The sequence below is a fragment of the Rhopilema esculentum genome, chromosome 15, assembly GCF_057945365.1.
Source record: "Rhopilema esculentum isolate cy_ngs chromosome 15, ASM5794536v1, whole genome shotgun sequence".
NCBI lineage: Eukaryota > Metazoa > Cnidaria > Scyphozoa > Rhizostomeae > Rhizostomatidae > Rhopilema > Rhopilema esculentum.
This window is the reverse complement of record NC_142829.1, coordinates 5,241,607-5,261,930: the sequence shown is the minus strand read 5'-3', so window position 1 is coordinate 5,261,930 and position 20,324 is coordinate 5,241,607. Positions and strand designations below refer to the sequence as shown.

The 20,324-nt window shown below is 35.6% G+C and overlaps 3 protein-coding genes across 3 annotated transcripts; 2 read left to right on the top strand and 1 right to left on the bottom strand.

Annotated features, from left to right (window-relative positions):
• Positions 1-358: 358 nt before the first annotated feature.
• LOC135685110 (uncharacterized) lies at positions 359-2,133 on the bottom strand. Its single transcript, XM_065200915.2, has one exon. The coding sequence runs from the start codon at positions 2,100-2,102 to the stop codon at positions 447-449; it is 1,656 nt and encodes a 551-aa protein (XP_065056987.2). The 5' UTR covers positions 2,103-2,133; the 3' UTR covers positions 359-446.
• A 39-nt stretch (positions 2,134-2,172) lies between these two features.
• LOC135685113 (proteasome assembly chaperone 1) lies at positions 2,173-10,969 on the top strand. The gene is made up of 4 exons (XM_065200919.2): positions 2,173-2,716; positions 4,675-4,861; positions 10,075-10,211; positions 10,735-10,969. Exons 1-4 carry the CDS (start codon positions 2,276-2,278, stop codon positions 10,810-10,812), a joined length of 843 nt encoding a protein of 280 aa, XP_065056991.2. The 5' UTR covers positions 2,173-2,275; the 3' UTR covers positions 10,813-10,969.
• Positions 10,970-12,779: 1,810 nt separating this feature from the next.
• LOC135685114 (uncharacterized) lies at positions 12,780-18,899 on the top strand. The gene is made up of 10 exons (XM_065200920.2): positions 12,780-12,937; positions 14,257-14,396; positions 14,960-15,052; positions 15,402-15,487; positions 15,893-15,945; positions 16,474-16,514; positions 17,083-17,152; positions 17,543-17,579; positions 18,084-18,147; positions 18,653-18,899. Exons 1-10 carry the CDS (start codon positions 12,901-12,903, stop codon positions 18,809-18,811), a joined length of 780 nt encoding a protein of 259 aa, XP_065056992.1. The 5' UTR covers positions 12,780-12,900; the 3' UTR covers positions 18,812-18,899.
• The last annotated feature ends 1,425 nt before the right edge of the window (positions 18,900-20,324 follow it).

The following is a 20,324-nucleotide window of genomic DNA, read 5'->3' as shown; positions in this document are numbered from 1 at the left end:
AACTTGTTTTGATATTCTTGTTTTGTTAAGATGACATCGTGTATGTTCATTGTTTTGGAACAAAAGTCAATTGTCTTCCAAAATATTTGGGGCAACCACCCCCTCCAACCCCTCCCCCCTCAGGTGGCTACCACTTTTTGCTGGGTCTTATTCCAGAAATATAGTCCCAAAGAAAAAGAAAAATGACTTAGAATTTGTTCAATAAAATAGATAACTTAAAAGCAGAAGGAATAATCTATTTAATAAAATTTATCAAAAATTAAACTTAATATGTTTGAAAACTATCAAAAAGCTTTATAAATGACCATACAGTGGCATTGCAATAAGAACAATATGCTAAAGGAGCATTCCAGAAAAAAATGCATTGTAATAATAAAATCATACTGATATTCAAGCACTATTTATCAATTTAATGTACCTGTACAATTAAACTAATAATATCTTACTCAAAAGAAATCAGAAGCTCTTCTACGAGGTGTTGAATTTTTTAATGCACTTTTTACTGGCTTTTGTTCTGGAGTGAAAACACTAGCAGGGTTAACTTTCAATTTGGAAATTGTAGTGACTGCATTCCTTGATAATTCAAAAACAACTTTTTTCTTAGTGCTTGACCGCGTCACTGGTCCCTTTGGGCTTGAACTTATTTTCTTTGAAATGGGAGTTTTGGCCTTCCTTGTTTTTGCAGACTGGTCTTTCTTTGTTGATGTTTGACAACCTGCACTGAGGGTACTGTCATGATCTTCAGTTTTTGCCTTGTCCTTTGCTTGATCTAAGCTAACATTTAACTCAGTATCAGTTAAACTTTTTTCAACACTGGTTGATTTTCGATTTGATTTTTTCTTTTTCTTTGCTGATAGGTTTTTCTTACTTTTATCCATTTGTGCACCTTCTGATGACTCATCTTGTGTGAAGGTGCTTTCAAAATCTAGCTTTTTAACAATGCAGTCTTGGGTTTCTGACTGCTGATCACTTGATACCATATCTGTGTCTGAACTCTTCGCCACAACTGTGTTTTCCTCCTTGGCTGCTTCGTCACTGACTTTCAAGCTAGCCTCATCTGTAGTTTCAATATTTAACTTGTTAGATTTATCATTTGAAGGCTTTGGTTGTAAACCAGGGTCTTCTTCCTTTACCTTCTTCATTCCTTTTTTCCCTTTTTTGCCCTGATTTTCACTCTCCTCTAGTTTTCTCTTCTTTGCTTTCTTCTTTTCCTTCTTTACTTTCTTTTGATCTGAGGCATCCTGTTTTTGAAGACTTAAATCTAATTCTTTTTGTTTGCTGGCTTCTTTGAAAAAATTTGAATATCTTAGCAACTTCTTCCTTCTTTTAGTGGATACTTTGTCTTTGGTGGCTTCTTGGAAGATTCTTGTGCCAATGGTCTCAAAGTCAATATCAAAACTTAGCTTGTATCCTTCTTCTTTGGAAAGCAATTTTTTGAATAATTCATCCTCTATTGATTTGAAAACAATAATACTCTCATTCTGCGCTGACAATACTATAAAAGGATCAATTAGCTTGCTCAAACTTGCAGCAAGAGGATGAGTTTCTCCAACAACTATTTGTAGCTCATCCAGCAATACCTCTGCCACAAACATCCTAATACCATCAGGAAACGACTTTGTTGCTACACTGCAAGGCCCTGCAAGTAAAGCTTCGCACATTTTGTTCAAGACGTCTTCGTTCCATCTTGTTTGATGTACATATTCCAACACTTCTTTCACGACTTTTCTTACAAGCATGTAGAACTTGTCAAGCCTTAATTTATCAATACCATGCCATTCACGACCAATAGTCTGAAGAAAGCAGTTAAAAAACTTGTATGCAGCTGATAGATCTTTCATTGAATGGATCAATTTTGAGAGCGAATCTGCAAGGTCCTCTTGGACGAGTGGTTTGTCTGAAAACCACATGCAGTAGAAGAGCCCTTTCCAGAGTTTCATAATATCAAGATCTGTAAACGTATCTCCAGGTCTACCTGACAGCCATGATCTGATTCGTTTGACAGCACGGTCGCGTACCTTTTTGTCGTTGTTGGCAAGTTTTTTCGCGAAATATACCTCAATGCTTCCATGCTCCTTGTTCCCGTTTTTGGCCAACGCCATTTTAAAGGTCGCGTGGTTGGAAATGAATTACAACGAGGCCAGGTATCATATTGAGGTTTATTTCGGGCACGAGCACGAGGTAGGTAAAAGATGGCATTTTCCGACTAGGCTAGAAAGGGAGATGTAGCGTTATAATATTGCAATGTTGAAGAGTTACTAATCAGCTAGAAGCAATGGCTACCCCTTTCAGAGGATGGGAATTAAACGATGCATTTGTAAGAGCTTTAGATTTTGAAGAAGAGCAAGATGAGCAAAGTTACGAAGAAGATTTTAAGTTGGAAGATCAGTTCATAGTGAGGTTATCACCGGATTTCAAACAAAAAACTATCTCAGAGAATGAAGAATTCCCTAAAGTTTCAAAGCTTCTAATCACAACTGATGATATATCAGCAGCTTTCTCTGATGCATATGTTCTTAACCGTGACGATTTTGTTGAAATAACTGGATTGGTTTCAGGACCATATTCTCCGTCCAAATACGGTAATACCGTACATCAAAACTCCTTCTGGGATAAAACATGTTTTCTCTACAGCTTTACTAACCAGCCTGGTATTATGATATGTCAAATGAAGCAGCAAATAGACCAAAAATATATGTCAATATGGGCTTCAAAGGTAACATCACACAGATAGATACTGCTTCTCAAAATTAAAAAATAATGTTACAACAAATAAGTTCAATGTTGTATATATTATGATATAAACTGGATACTTGAATAAATTCCACATAATTTTATTCGAATACGAAAATGTTTTAATTCTTAGATGAAAGTAACAGTTCACTGGTATGTTATATAGTATTTAAAGGACAAGTGACACGCTTTTGGCGCCAAATTTTTTTTTTCTTTTAACTTAAAGTAAAATGCTGTATGAGAGTGTTGTTGAAATATTTTTCCTTTCTGATTCCATTTTCCTACTTAAAAACCCTTTTCAAGTTATGGCGGGAAATGAATCACGTGACACCGTGACATATATTGTGATAATTTGTTATTGCTGCTACTGGTATACAGTGCAATATTAACGTTTACAACACGCTTCTAAACGAATTCAGTTCGTCTAGTTCAGTTCGTAGGAAAATTCCGAGTTATCACAATGTACGTCATAGGGTCACGTGATAAAAAGCAAAATAGTGTCCCCTGCGCCCCCTGATTAGAATTTTTTGTTCAAACCAGGAAAAACTTACTTCTAAAAGATGATCTATAAGTTAACGAAAAGAAAAGATAGGGTGAAAAGTGTGTCACTTGTCCTTTAATTTACTATTGTACAAGCTTGGTTTATGGAACTTTGAACCATCCTGTTCTACAGACCAAATAGCACAATTGTTAAAGAAGTTTGAAAGGAACCTTGCACATAGAATATGGTACTTTTACAGCATACAGAAGTTCTTAGCAAAAACCATAAAGGCTTTCCAGAAGCAAAAACATTTGTGAAACCTTTTAATCAACCAAAACAAATGGCCCTGCTTGTCATACAGGGCTCTCTTTTGGCTCATTGATTCTAAAATTTTGGCTATTAGCCTCTTAATCCTGATAATGCATTCCAGCTTAGTAATCTATCTTTCCTTGCCTTCTTGAAGGAAGATAAATTCATTCAGTGAACAAAAACCTTTTTCATTTTGGAAACTTAGTCAACCAGATGAATTTGTTTGCCATAAAAATAATGTTAGGCTTTACTGAAAGTTTGTGCTAAAATATCATTCCGACTAGTCTGCTCATGTTAAAGTAACAAGGATTTATGATATATTCATGGGTGAAGTGAAAATTATCCAAGCACACTTATTTTTCGCTGGATTTGTATTGTTCTGGAGAGAAGAGAAGAGTAATTTTAAGTTTTGTTTCTTTTCATAAGGATTGTCCAAGGAATGGCTTAAAATTACACCCTCACAAATTCTTGTTCTTCAATGATGATGTTATAATGATAATGATATTATGAGGCCTTGATAATACTATTGGGGTTAAATATGGGGTTGTTTGTGTTGAGAATCTTGCCTCTACCTCTCATCATCTTTGCCCATTGGAAACTGATGACTTTCTTTCCATTCTGGGGTCACAGCTCCCACTCATCTATCAACCTGAGTCTACGAATACATATTTTCATACCCAACTCCAGAGAGGGTCATTGATTGACATTGACCTCTCCTGTTGGCTTGACCAAGGATTAATTTCAAATCTATATGGTATCAGAATTTTTCCCTTTTAACCTCACAACAACCCCCCCCCCCCTGCCTTTCAAAAAAGTTTTTAAAAAGGGCTTTATTATGCAAGTTTTAATAGTTTGATAAAGCTGAAGCTTTTTAGGTGGCAGTGGAGGAGGGCTGGAGGGATACCCCCATGTGGGGCATGCTAACCTCCCTGTTGTAAGATCAAAACCCAAAGCTATTCTTAAAGACCTGGATAAAGAAAGATGGTTTGAGTGCCTCTCTTTATAAAACAGCCATCCTCAGAGAGTAAACAGTGAATTAATACCCAGTGCCTTAAAAAAGCTTTACCATTAATGATATTGTTGAAGAATCTTTAAGAAAATTAATTTTGATTGCTTTCAAATATTTTTATGTTTGATCTTTCTTGTTATAGGTTCTCAGCTTCATTAAACCAGATCATGTTATAGTTTTGTCATCATTGTCACAATGTAATGTCCAGATGGAAAATCCTGTTGAAGAAGCAGATTTCCTCTGTCAATTGAAAACAGATGCTTACAATGGAAAAACTTGCTATCCATCACTACCCAAACCAACCCTGGTGAAAGATATTCCTGCAGCAGGTTACCTATTTTATGTTTTTAACTTCTTCAGCAAAAGATTTTTACTTCGTGTAGTGTGCATCACATTTGATAGGCTTTTGTAGTTCAGAGATTTTTTTCAATATCATAATTAAAGAATTTATTCTTTTTATAAAGGCTATTAAAGCTCGTTGCTGATAGCCTTTTTCTTTTTGAAGTATTAATTTTGAAGCATAGCATATGTTAAAAAGATCAAAACTTACAATGATATAACATATAATCGGGAGCAGAGTAGATTGAACAAGATTTAATGCTTTCTACGGTTATGGCTGCTGTTCATTGATTTTAAGTGTTCTTAGGCCTAAATTTTAAGACAAAGAAAGCCATTTAATCAGCTGCACAATTCTGAAATGCTGTGTAAATAGATAGTTTTTACATTTTCTTAGGTTATAACAGCAGTTATGCCTGCAACAGTCCTTGGCTTTTTAATTAAAACAAGGCTTTCTAATTAAAACACACTAAAAGTTGTATTCCAATAATGTTCTTTTATAATTTGAAAATTTTCTGAAGTACTGATGATATTGATTAGCTATCCCTTGGCTGTTTCTAAACCAAATATTTATAAACTTTAAAATATGAGAAAGTGATTCAGTTCTGGAACTCTCTTTTAAAGTTATTTGTTCAAGATTCTGTTTCTTGTGGTCACCAACAAAATCACAAAAAATTACTGTTATCTTTAATAATATTAGAGTCATTGAAGAACTCAAAGCTTGACTCGTTTTTTAAATTCTTGTACCTAAGGATAGTTTGTTCGCTTGAATATTGTCCTGCATAGATTCTATTGTCATTTTCTGATTAGCAAGTTTTTTGGAATGAAAGCACCACATTAAGCAAATACTAGAACACACAATATCCTGCTGAAGAGAATACACATCATCCTGCTGGAAAATCTGCTCTTTTAATTAAAGCTGCAAGATATTGGGGAATAGTCACACTAATTGCCTTGTCTGTCTACAGTGTTGATCACCTTGTCTGTCTGCAGTGTAAACAGCCTCTGATCAATTATTTAGGTTTTTAAAGTGAAAAGCCAAACAGTTGTATTTTCTTGTTGAAGGCCTTTCTATAGATGTCTTAGCATCAAAATAACGACTCTCCCTCTAATCTGTTTTTCGTAATATTTTTGCATATTGTTTCTTTTGCACTTTTTGATGGGGGACTCCTGAAATACATGGATACTGCAGGTCACCTTTTAATGTGTGTTCATCTTGAAGAGCACACTAATTTTCTGTATTATGGTCTTGTTTGATCAGCTGCTGCTGCCATCTTAAGGTTGTGTGGCTGAAATGACCCAAGAAATCATGATTACAGGATGTCTGTGAAGAAACAACTTTGATTTTTGTTACTGTCAAAGCAATCTGTTTCTGGTTTTGTCCAACTACAAGAACAGCTGCATTGCCTGTGACTGTGCTGGAAATAATAATTGGTCAGACATAACATCTCCAAAACGGTTTATGTGCAGGTTCATTTGATTCAAAGTATCTTTTCCTAGCCTGAGATCAAGTTCGGTTTTTACAAGCTACAAAAATTCTTCAATACCGTATATCGTAGATCAGACACCGAACTGAAATAGTCACGTTGGGAGAAGACGCTTATTTCAAGAAGACTGTGAATAACAATTCAGCAAGAAGGCTTACGATCAGGCACGTGAAAACTAGTTTTCACTGCAAATGGAAACAATGATAATCAAATCCAGAAATTGGTTGATTCTCGCTAGTGTTGGCCATTACTAGTTGTTTCTACGTACTCGTTCTTCTTTGATGTCAGTCGATTTTGAAAGTCTGTCTCGTATGTATCATGAAGAAAGGGGGAAACTAGCTAAGATGATTGGATGACTTTATTTATGGTCCTCTTGAAAGCATAAATATTCTTTTTCTTGATTGTGGAAAATATTAAGTTAACTTTGATATATAAAATGAAGCTGTTATTAACATGTCAATAAAAAAACATTTTCTACTTGTAAGTTTTTGAGTAAAGCATCTCAAAACACCGATCGTCAAGAAAACAGTTCTCTCCTGCACGTAAAAGAAAAACAATCCTCCAACTTGGTAACTTGTTTTCATGAAAAATGCATACGCTGATCGTTAAGTTGCTGCTTGGTGTTTTTGGGGCGATTGCCGTTTTGCTAAACTGCGTACTTATTGCAGTTTTTTCAAAGAACTCTTCACTACGACGAGGCTTTAACATTTTTGTGTATCACCTATGTATCGCCAACCTGCTTGTCGGCATAAACGATCTGTTCCAGGTAGTGATCTATGATCTGTATGCCCTTGATAATGGAAAGGGAAATTACCGAACTCTGTTTAAAGTTGGACTTGCTGCTCTAGTTGCCTCATATCTGAGCTCATTGCTTAACGTCGTTGGCTTAACTGTATCGAGGCTGCTTGTTATTATGTATCCGCTACAAATTGATACTTACATGAGAGACACAAGATTCCGTAAAATTCTGACTGCTAATTGGCTAATCGCACTGACAATTATGATAATCACTCTTGTGCTGGGTTTGCACACGAGATACCTACCTGCATTCTATGGCTATGTTATAACTATTTCTTTGACCTCTTCCTTTATTGTTATGTCCACATCACATGCTATTATGTTTAAACAAGTCATACTGCAGATAAAGAACATTAAAGAGACGAAGTCTTCATTCGAGTTTTCATTCAAACAAAGTAGCATTGGGCAACTCACAGCAACTGTTCCCGTAGGCCATTCATTTTCTGTCAATGAATACGCCACTGAGCCTGGTCTAAATCATAATGGTGGTTACGAAGAAAGCAACACTAACAAAACTGTCCTTGAGGACAAAATCGGGGAACAATATCAGCAAGAAGGAAGCGTTACAGTCTCAAAACATAGTTCACATGAACGATTACAGAAACAGTATGAACGATTCAAGGATACTGTTTTAAGTAACACCTCTGTGGTTAATGACAAAGAATGCTTGTCTGAGGATATCAAGAGAGAGGTAAATGTTGATCAGCCTGGTGGCATTTTTACGAATATTGAGCCAAGTAATTCTTCTGATCTACAGGAAGATTCCTCTCATTTTGTGAAAGTTGGTCCCAAAACAGTTGTCTGTAAGAGGATACCAGATAGTAACTTGGCAGTTACAAGCGATATAGAAAAGAGCAACTTAGAAAATAGATTGGTTGGCACGTCAGACAGTGGATGTAAAGATCAGACAAATTCTGGAATGAGGAATGAAAACAGTGAATGTTATAACATCGTAACGGAGGATCATAAAGACAGTCAATTTGAAAAAAGTATCAAGTCATTCGATAACAGTTATCGTAGATCAGCACAGAGTGTGTTGCTTGATCAAAGGGAAAAGAAAGCAGAGCAACAACCACGTGAACACGTTTCTTCAATACTAAATGGTGCATTCATTTGCAAGAAAGATGAATCAAAAACAGATCATGAATCTGTCTTAAATCGGCTATCCACCATAAATCAAGAATCGAATTTCGATTTTGAAGAAAAGCAAAAGCACGCTTCAATTGTTCGAAATCGTAGTTCGAAGAGTAAGGAACACAAGCCATCAAGGAAAAGGTATCTTCTTTCAAGAGCAAGAAACCTCAAAGCAGAGCTACACGCTGTGTTCTATTGCCTAGGGATCTCACTATCGTTTTTATTGACTTGGTTTCTAGCTTCTCTGGGGGCCTTTGGCCTTCTTATCAACAACAAAAATCTAGCATCCGCCATACTGTCCGATGCCGCAGATATTGCTATTGCCTGCGGATGTGTTTTGAGCACTATTATCCACGTGTCATCCAACAGAGATTTGCGCAGATATCTCAAAAAGGACTTCAACAGGACATTGTCTTGCATAGGTTTCAGAAGCAGTTTGTAGGAAAATATCCGAAATTAAAGTCGAATACCTTTCAAGCAGTTTATTTTCTGTTTATTTTTCTATCGTTCCCAGCTTGTTATATATCAGTCGCTGATTGGTCCTTGTTATGGACCAATCAGCGACCAGTGACCAACAAAATCAAGTTTTTTGCTTTTCTGTATACAAATTTAGAATCACCTTAATGTCAAGAAGACTTTGCTCGCCAAATGCCTTTGTATTTTTTCGTTTTGACGCAATCTCAACCCCTCGTTTAATTCTGACCAGATCAAATCACATTTTTAACCCAAATATAGACGCTGATTATTTTACTGGAAGACAAAACAATCCCATATTGCCAAGTCACGTCACATAAATCTGTAACAAAATTTCTTGTCCACCATTCTTGGTTATTTAAAAGTGCTTAAATTCAGTGACAGTCCACTAGAAAGCAACAGTTCACACAATCCTTGATTCTATCTCTAAAATGCTTTTTAAACTAATTTTAAGCTGATAGTGCTATCTCTTTTTGCGCTATCAAATCACTCGAAACTGATCCACAAACCTGCACACCTCCAATATTTCAAAAAGCCTGTCTCCAATAGTGCAAGAAGTATCACCTTTAACCTTTTCCACCTCTTGATAGTCTTTGTTATGGAATTTTGACCCTAGTATAATAAAGTATTTTGATCTCTCGGTTATGTTGCGAAATGGACGCGTTATTAAAATTTATTATTCTGCTGACAGCGCTTGTGTATGTAGCAACGTGTTAGATTAGATAAGGGTAGAGTTCGGAACCAAGGGTAGAGTTTGGAACCAAGGGTAGAGAACGGACGTGTGTAACAGCACGAGAGGAATACGGTCTTATCAGCATTAGGAAATACAGAACGAGGGCCTAGCCCTACATGAGAATAGGAATTATATTCTATCTTTATACACATTTGATATAGTCTTCATGGGCTCCGATAAAGGTTGAAAAGTGGGGGGGGCCAAGGAAAAATTTAACACCCATAACAAAAGATTTTGAAAAAAACTCTATTGTTTTGCAAAAAAGTGGCCAATGCCGCCCCGGCCCCCCCCCCCTTCGTCGGAGGCCCTGGTCTTGTTCAATCCAAAAACTCCTTTGAGCCTTACGATAGTACATTACTATCTTCCTTACTATCTTTACCTCTCTTTCTGGGCACTAATTTTCTTGCTAAAAGTACATATTAAATTGCCCTGATAAGCTACAAATCTATGATGTAACAAGCATTTTATTTTCGCAAATAAAAAAGAATCCATTTCTTTTCTTCTCTTTTATGACCATTGGGTTCTTGAATTCCGTCGCGGCTTGTCCGTAGATCTTATTTTGTTAATGTTTGTCTTTCAGTGTTAACATACTGTCAGGTTCATGCCATATCTGCGATTTTGTATATATTGGTAACGGAGGCGCATTCCTTTGATGTGAATGCTGTCAAGTCATTCTCCCCTATTTTAAAGGAGGACATTTTCGTAGATTTCGGAAAGGTAATTTCTAGTTTTTCTTGTTGATATTCTTTTTTCTGGTTATTTATAATTTTGTTTATTTCTTATTTACGACAGTCAAACTCGTCGTTTCGATTAATGTTTCGAATTAATGTTTTGATTATTTAATGATACTAAGCTTGAAAATGCTTAAGCCGATTTTTTGTTCAGTTCTCTAGAGGTTGAGTGAGATAAATTTACGTTAACAATTAAACTTCAATATTTATCCAGAACAATATTTTCGCACATCTTAACCCACCATTATCTTGGCGTAATGACTTACACACTTGCATTCTACATGAAAAGCTCCAGGTTCCAGTTCCGTTTCGGATTTTTTTATTTGAATGGTCCACCCAGCTGTGAATAGGTACAATATCTAGGCTGCTACAGTAAGGCGGGATGCCTCATTAGTCATTTCTCCTGGAAACTGCAACTCACACTCAATTTTTATTTTTCCCTATCATTTTACCTTTTTCATTTAATCACACTAGAATAAGATTATAATGTTGATCAATTTTGTTTTCAGATTGCAGAAAACGTAGTGAAAGAAAAGTTGAAGAAATTGTGCTCAATGAGCATTCCAAGCAAAGGAGTCTATATCTAATTCAGTGCCAACAAGCTGAACGAGTCGATCATGTTAAGCACAAAATCTTCCACGGAAAAGACAAACCCATTAAAATTCGTCAACATGACATTCTTAGTATATGTTGAAGATTTCTTTAGCGTATAATTATCATCAAATTACAAGCTATTCCGGGTTACTATGTCTTTTGTATCAAAATGATCCAATGCTTTGACAAAACGTTTTTCCCTGTTGAATTTATTCAGAATTATTTTGGATAACTGCAGGATTCTCTTGTAACATTTGAGAGTGACCTCAAGAACTGTCGACAAGAATTCTTTAGTAAGGAGAATTGGAACAATACTTCCGTTAGAAGGCTTTTTGTATAATTTTACCCTGCCCTTACACAGTGTCAAAGTCTTTCTAAAAAATTTAGCTACTTTTGCAATGCCAAAGTGTTATGTTGACGGTGAAATGGAGTGGCACCAGGCTCAAATGCTCACAGTTTTAAAAGCAAGAGTTTCCCCTTCTAAAAGATGCTTGTTGCTAATAAACTTTTGGAAGAAGTGTGTTCCATTGTTCGTTTCGTGCAAACAATTTGTTTTTATTCTACACTTTAACATTTATCGCATATATAAGTTACATGAAAGTATTATCCTCCCTGTAATAACTTCCGACATTTATAAGACCTTTTCAAAGGAACAATAAACATGTAATGTGAATGAGCTGAAAAACGTAAAGTGCAATGCCTTACTGTACTTTCCCCTTGCCAGCTTTCACAATTCTTAATCAATTTTTGTTTTCGAACCAGTGGCATCATGACAGGAGTCTAGGAGTAGTTATCCTTTTATAGGAAACGCCTCTTTATTTGCCCTCCTCAGATGACCTAGAATCATGTCTTCAGTTTCTTCAGGGGTTTTTATGCTTAGCTTATTTGTCCGCACTCTTTCTGAAATGCTTCTTACAGGCGTGGATCCAGAGAAAATTATGACCGGGTTATATTTGAATGCGTTTTATTAGTAACTATATTTTACCCTGGGGATAAACTTTCCCAAAGTGTATTTTTTGTTAACTCCGTAAAGCATTCGTACTCTGCGAGGGCATATCTAAACTGCGGAGGAGACGATTGAAAGCGAAGGGAAATATTCCTTGCATCCTTAGGTCTCTCAGCCTCCAAAAATACCTACTCTCCTCTTTTCGCTATAAAAAGAATGTCCATTGCGACCGTCTAATATTAATCAGCAAATTCTGTATAGCAGATTTTGAAAGAAAATTTTGTAAAATAAAAAACGGGATTTCAGGGGTGTCTTGATAAGGCTCTGGGGGCTCAGTCCCCCTTGTTAAAGTTCAGAGTTCAGAGTAAGCTATACCTATTCAGAAAATACGAAAGTTTGACCGGGTTGAAGGCTAGAAACAGCTTTAATTTATGGGTGACCGGGTTAAGATGTTTTTCTGTTACGCAACCTTGAAAACTAAAGGTGATACCTTTAGCGACGCTGATTGGCTGCCTTGACAGCGAGCGCTGTGGCACAAACAGCACCGTCAATAACTTTACTGCTTCACAAAGAGTCATATCATATTGATAAACATTCTTCTCTCTATATTTGCAAAAAAAATATAATAAATAATTTCTAGAAATCTTACCTGTTTTTGGAAACCTGTCAACCCGGTTTAAATCCACGCCTGTCTTAATTCTAGGGAATAATAATCAAACCCTCAACGTTATTGAATGTTAATGTACGGTGCTATTCATCCGCATACTTATTTGCCCTAAAGAACTCTAAAAAGTTTTCAAGGTCAGTCAGGTTTATGATAAACAGAATTGGCATCAAGCATGATCCTTGGGGTGCACCATATGCTTCAATCTAATTACTAAAAAGATGAGATGTAAGCCATTCCCCAGGGGTTCTTCTGATTTCGTTTGCACCTAAATTTATAATTGATATTCCATGATATACGGTATCAAATGTCTTCTTCAAATCGTGGTCAGGTCCGTTGGTATTGGAGCTCTTGTTTTGCTCCAATCGATGTGCTGTGGAGGAGACAACGTGGCTTCCTGCAACCGACCTAAGCTAAGACTGTTGTTGTTCTTTCTGACATCCTATACGGTCTGCAGACTTGTGAAAAAAGATGTCAAGCTTAGACGGGAAAGTTGCCATTATTACAGGTATAATTTATGGTGTTTTGCTGAGATATCTCCATTTAAAAATGAAACCAACAACAAAACCTCCCCGGCATGCAGCAAAGCAAGGAAGTCGGTCGGGGGTCACAAGTCAGTTGTGGTGACATTCAATAATGGGGAATGGGATGTAATTTTTCAATTTAATTCTGCTTTTATTATAAAATGTTCCTGCCTAAAATGTTCCTGGTAAAGGTTGTGGCATTTTGAGATCTGGGCGTGGCATTGGTGTGTCCCATTGCTATCAATCATGAACCCAAGTCTGGAATCTTTGAATGTGCCTAGAAGATGATTTTAGTTATTTTGTTATCAAACCAATGCAAGATATGTCGACCTTGAGGAACCTTTATTCCTTATTTGCCCTAAGCAATATGACACATCCATGTCACGCCCGAATCTCAAAATGCCACACCTTTTACCTCAAGTTACCATATAAAATTGCCAGGTGTGCAGGATTTTTATTCTAAAGTGGGGGGCCAAAATGTGGGGTTACCTATTTAATACCCAAAAGGGGGATTTAATAACTATTGTTTGCAAGAAAAGTGGGAGGGGGGAGCTTGATAAATCCCGACTATTGTTCCCATCACATATGATATTTTCCATTTGCCATGCTTCTGTGTTGCAGGCCTTTTTAATTGATGTGAGTGATCACTCGAAGCTGGTATATCAAAACACAGAAAATATAAATAAGATGAATTAATCACATCTCAACAGAAAAATGCATTTGAAAATCAACTCCACATTGCAAATGTTTAGGAATACTATGGGCACTTAGTATTTAAGCTACACTAGCCCTGGGAACATAATCTGGGCTGTTAAAGCATTTAGAAAAAGTTGTGGTACAATGTTTTGCGATCATCCAGCAAAAACATGTATATGACCTTTGAGATAAACATAAAATTTATAAATAAAGCACATTTATATTGAGTATGTTAAAGTTCATTGTAACAGTTCATTTTCATTTGATTTGCCGGGCTATGTCTTATGAATGTTGAATGATGATCAAAAGACAAAAACATTCTAGAAGCTTGATCAAGCGACTAATTTAATGGAGGAGCTTAATTAACCAAGCACCTAATGTTTGTTCATTTCAGGGCCTGAGGCTCACAAACAGTAAACATTGCTGAATGCGATGGTTCAAGTATGATTAAGTTTTGACTGTGAAAATATTTTTTACGATTACATGACCCAGCCCATTTGATTACATTTCTTCATAGCATCACTATGATGACACTTTCTCATTGAATGGTTAAGTAAAGTAATATTCAAGTCCATGCAAGTATTTTTTTGTTTCATTTATATCCTAGGTGCCAGCTCTGGGCTTGGTAAAGCCACAGCAATTCTGTTTGCGGAGTTTGGTGCAAAACTTGTTTTGACTGGTAGAAATGGAGAGGCTTTAAACAAAACAAAGTCTGAATGCTTGGAAAAGAACAAAAATATCTCAGAAGTAATTTATTTGCTACCTATGTTGGACTCCGTTGTCTTTTTTATTCTTCAAAACAGTGTTATTTTCACTAAATGTTTAATGGCTATGGAACCAGCAAATAATGTTTGCAGTACTATCACACATAATGGGGAACTAAATATCACATAAGAAATTGATTGATCAATTCCAGTCCATTTAGGGTAAGTTGTATTTAGGGTATGTTTGTTTGGAAGCTAAGAACCACAGGCTTTGTATTTTGTTTAGAGTGTAAATAGATTCCCAAAAATTGTATTCACTGCAAAAAAGTCCTCCTGTACATCAAGAATAGGGAGATCTTACAACAGTGTTTCAGAAAATTTGTTGGTTTGAATCATGATAAATCATCATTAATTAATCCCTCCATTTTCTGCTTGATTTGTCTTTGTCCATTAAATTTTCTCTCTTTGTTTCTTTCTGAATAATCATGGAGAAACAGCAGAAGTTTTTCAGTCTTCATAAAGTAATGCTTGTTTAATGCGTGTTTGTTTAGTTATAGGAAACAATTATGATTGACTTGTTAGAGAATAGTAATTTTGTTTTTATAGCCACTCTGCATACAAGGTGACTTGACTGATGAGGAGCATGTTAAAGACATCATAAAGAAGACAATAGATCACTTTAAATGCATAAATGTATTAGTAAGTCTGCCTCTGTATTTTGTCATTGGATAATTAGTAACTTTTACTCAGATAGGTTAATGGTTAGCAGAATATTTGGTTCTTTTGTTTGGCTGCACTATTTTAGAATAAAAAGGCATCAAGTAAGATTAGACTTGATACATAAGTAAACTTAGACATTTTTTAGTAACTTGAGATTTTAAGCTTTCACACACAAGAAATATTCCTTCTGTTGGATTTCCAGCATAATTCAAGGCACTGTATCACTTTATTTCTTCTTCATTTTTTTAATTCACTGCTTGTTTGAAGTTAGTTTGAGTTGTCCCCTTTTCACTGTGTATTTGAAAGTTGACAATACCTCATATTATAGGTAAACAATGCTGGGATCGTTGTTAAAGGAACAGTTGAAAACACAACTATGGAACAGTTTGACAAAATAATGAATATCAATGTTCGGTTGGTATTTCCTTTTGAATTCTTACTTTATCTATGTTATCTTTTTTTCATGAATAAAATTTGAAAGTTAATCAAAATACTCTTAGTTACAATTTTTTTAGTTTTTAACTATTTTGGTCCACCAGGTTTTGGTGGGAGTCATGAGCTGTTCTCAATCATGTGGTGGCAGATTAGAACGTGGTAGCACACCATAGTGGTAGCACACCATAGAACGACCTGTTAATCCTTTATGGCTATCATAAAAAACATTATGATCTTTTATGACCATGAAACAAGAAATAAGATACATGGCATTTTTGCATAAATAATAACCAGAAATAAAATGATATTTTCAACTAAATTGGCTGTTCATAAAGCTTTATCTGGCACAAGCGAATTTATATATTTTCTTCGTTTTCCAAACAGATCCGTTTTCCATCTAACACATCTAGCGGTTCCATATCTTATTGAGACTAAAGGTGAGTTACGTTCATTGTTACATGCATGAAATTGTGGTTATTCCATAGCAGGAGGATACAATCATAGGAATTTTCATGCATGTCACTTAAACCCCATTTTAGATTGGTACAAACATGTCAGTATTTAAAACAGCAATAGAGGATGAGTTATTGCCTTTATCGTTTTTAACGGTCTTATATTTAACATTCTCTCATTATCATAATTAACTCTGTTATAGTAGAAGAGATAGACAGGAAAATCATTCAAAAATGACTTTTAATCTACCAGGCAAGTTTTGATCAATTTTTGCATTATTTGAATTTTCTTCAAGTTACCTAGGCTATACGGTATCACACCTTCACGGCCCTTTGGGTAGGTCGCTGCAATAATCTGACTTTGTTTTCAGATATGAAATTAAGTCCGTGCAGAGAATGAGAATTGTAAGGAGGAAATTATAAAGTTAATGAAGAAATTGCTTTTATTGATGAGATAATCAAAGTTTGCTGTTCATGGACAGTTACTTAGTAGAATCACTTTTTTCATTTTAGGTAGCATTGTCAATGTTTCCAGTGTCAATGGGATGAGGGCAGTGAGTATTTTAAGTTTTTTTGCTGCAAATTCAGCTAAGATTATAGAATGAGAGTTTTATATTCAAAATTTGGAGCCAGTCCTCGAGGCAATTTGGTCAATTGTAAAACATAAGTGGCAAGGATGAGCAGATTCGCTTTTCAAACAATTTCGCTTAGTGAATAAATGTAAAAAGTCGATTAAGCAATTGTCAAAAATTTACCAAAGCTTCTGTATTATTTCATTTGTTTTTGTTTTTACCTAGCACCCGAAGATGATTTTAGGACACTGCGAAGCTATTCGTATTGAGCTTGGTTCTTCCTCTCGCTCGATGTGACCAGTGACTAGTGACCACAACTTGTGGTTACTATGCTTAGAAGTGCTGGCGGTTTTTTCTTACTATAAGTGAAGTTTTGGTCCTGTCAAAAGCTCGAACCCCAAAAATTGGATCTGTAGTCCGCAAACCTAGCCATGGAGTCATCTTCGCACATTTTTTCGTAAACGCCCTAAATCAACTACTGTTAGGATCCTTTCTTCCTCTCTACTTCACGAAGATTGAATCATTGCCATAGTAATCTGTTCAATTTTAGTTTGCTGGTGTCAATGCCTATTGTATGACCAAGAGTGCTATCGACCAGTTTACCAGATGTACAGCATTAGGTAGGAACAAATCAGTCCTGCTTCAAAAGTATTGGTCATGCGAGTTAATTGAATCATTTGCCTATCATCTAGTATGTTAAAAAGCCCAGAGACTCTCCATCACAGCTTTCTGTTTGGTTTATGTATATTCTTATCCAATACAATCTGAAAATGAGTTAAAATGCTGCCTGATAAAGTGAAGAATGATAAAATTATGCCAATTAAAGGTATTTTTTCACAAGTTTGCATGTTTTCTTCAAAATCGAGCGATACCATTGCGACTATTCTTCACAGAATGGTCTGAAATCCATTCTTGAAATAGAGAGTTGGTTTTTTTTATCATATCATTAAATGTCTTCAACCTTCATTTTAATTTACTATATATATAAATATAATCAATTTTTCTTCTAGAGCTTGCATCGAAGCAGGTCAGGTGCAATTCAGTAAAGTAAGTGATTCAGGAAAGTAAGAAATTCCTTCATCGTGCACGAAATTCTCTTCTACTTCTTTGTGTCTACTGTTTCTATTGTTTCGGTAAAAGTACAATGCCAAGAAAGAATTTGCAAGTTTGGTATGTAACGTACTCGGGTTCCTAGATACTGAACCAAACTTGTGCACATTGCTTAAGCCACTTTTTATCTTTGTAATTTTCCTCAATATGAGAACAAACGACTTTAAGGTCGCGATAAGCAGAATTATTTTCTTTGTGAACATGAATTTGATGCCAAGGTTGTGACAAGTCTTAAATTTTCAACTTTTATAAGTAGAAGTCGTCTTTGAAATTAAAAGGTCAGTTCTTTGTGTGAAAGCTAAAAACATAATGGAATTTGAACACATTATCGTATAGATGATGTAAATCCTGAAACTCTCTTATTGTATTTAACTAAGAGTTTCCTTCGTTTTAAATTTTTAAATAAACTTGCAACAACTAAAACAATGCTCGTGTATTTAGCCCTGGTGTTATCAAAACCGAAATCCACCAACGAGGCGGAATGGATGCCGCTGAATATGCCAAGGTAACATTATCCCCACTGATTATGAAATTTTATGTTAATTTGTAAATATTTTTAGTAAATCTCCACTGATTCCGGTAGCATTTGGCCGCTCAGTTTTAAGATTATACCAAAGTGTATAGCTCATTTACTTCTGTTGCATCTTTCTATGGGAATTTCCATATTGCGAATTCTGTCACCAATAGAAAATAGAATGTTCCATTGCTTAAGAAATTTTGCTGTCACTTCTGGCATAAACGTTGATAGTTATGGGATTGTCCTAGTCGTTTTTGTCGTTGTACTCGTGTTTATCACGCCACTACACGACTTTAATCTTAATACCGCTTGGCTAGCCTTCTTCGATCGACAATTTGCGTTGTCATTGACCTTGAGCTGCATTCATCACATAATAATTTGTTTTTGATTTAATTCATTTTAAGGCTACTACCAGAGATTGTAAGTACGACTTTCAATTGTAAGAACCTTTTCAGTTCATATAGATTGTAAGTACGACCATTTTATTTTTCAGTTCTTAGAGCACTCCAAGACAACGCACGCGCTAGGACGTGTTGGAGAGCCAATAGAAGTGGCCAAAACGATTGCTTTCCTTGCATCTGATGATTCTTCGTTCATTACTGGTGCAAGCATACCGATTGACGGAGGCAGACATGCCATGTGCCCCAGGTGATGATCGAACTGACCCTGAACGAGTTTTCAACTAAATCAAATTATAATAGTTCATTGTGATATTAGTTTATATGACGAATTGAAAAGCCTGTTTTGTGTCTTTTTTATTTTTGTTTCTAATATTCCGGTTGTAATGCCTATGATTAAGTGGCGCTACAGCTACAAACGGCACATAGGCCTAGGCCTAATGGCCTGTCAGGCCTCTAGAAACAACCGAAACATTTTTCGGATAAAAATTTGTTTGTGCTTGGTTTCATTTAATTTTGGTATCAAAAAATATTTTGATGTTAACAACCTTAGATTTTAGTGAAATTTTGTGTGCCAGGTAGAAGGCTAGGCATGATAAACTATAGCCTGTGCAGGAAACTCGAAATGAGCCTGACCTCCGGCTAGATAAACTCACCTCACGTTGGATAATTGAAGGCACCTTTGGCTCGGTTTAGTGGCTTGTTTTGAAATTACTTCATCCTTTTTTGTGTTAAGTTTGGGACTTCAGATTTAGATGGAGGGCCTACAAGTAAATGTTAATGATTCTAATGCCCTTGATGCTGATTTATGACTTAAAATTAGATATTATGTTGAAAAGGTTCAACCGGTTTGATTTTTGTGGTCAAACCCTTAAAAGTTTTCAAACATTAGATCGTTATTAAATCAGCACAAAAAATTTGAAAATTGTATCTGGGCTCAACCAAGACGTACAATGAAATAAACTTTTGGTAGTTTCCGACACGAGACTGAATTCGATTGGTAAACAAGACTTGGAAAAGTTTGTGTCAAAGATTCAATTAATGTTTGTATAATAACTTCCGAATTATGTTCTTACGTATCGTTTCAGATGTCTTATAAGGATACTGTGCCTACAGGTCATAAGAAGAAGATCTTGCAATATATCATAAGCGCTCTCAATATTATATGTGTTTACAAATCCTTAATGAAAATCAAATCGCTGGCATTAAAGGTTATCAAACTACCTAATAATTAAATATACATTTCAAGCTAAGAAAAGTTTATTATAATCGTGTTTTGTATATCTCAGTGAAGCATTTGATTCGGTTGTTCTTAATGATTTGATACGTAAGCTTGTTAAAAATTGTTTTTAAGATGAATTTCTAAGCATGATATTTCGTTATAATATACGGCAAAGTTAAGTTAAAAATTTTGACCAAATTGTTTTTTGTGCCCATGGAGGCTTGACAAGAAAGTCCCCTTCCATTTGCACTTATTTGCGGACTTGAATCTAAAGATCAGAAAAAACATCTATTGGCGTTAGCGTTGGTAATGAAACTATTCATACCCTTCTTTTTGTTGATGATCTTGTAATGTGAGAATAAAATTTATGATCTTCCCGAGGATCTTCACTTCTTGTTCCAAGTCATTTTGGCAGTGATTGCAGCTTTTCGAAAACATCCTCAGCAAGGTCGATACTTCTGCCTGTTTATGCTCTTTGAAATCTTAGCATTTTGTGTTAACTTTATCTATCAACTATTTAACTAAGTGTGGTGTGCTGCTAACTG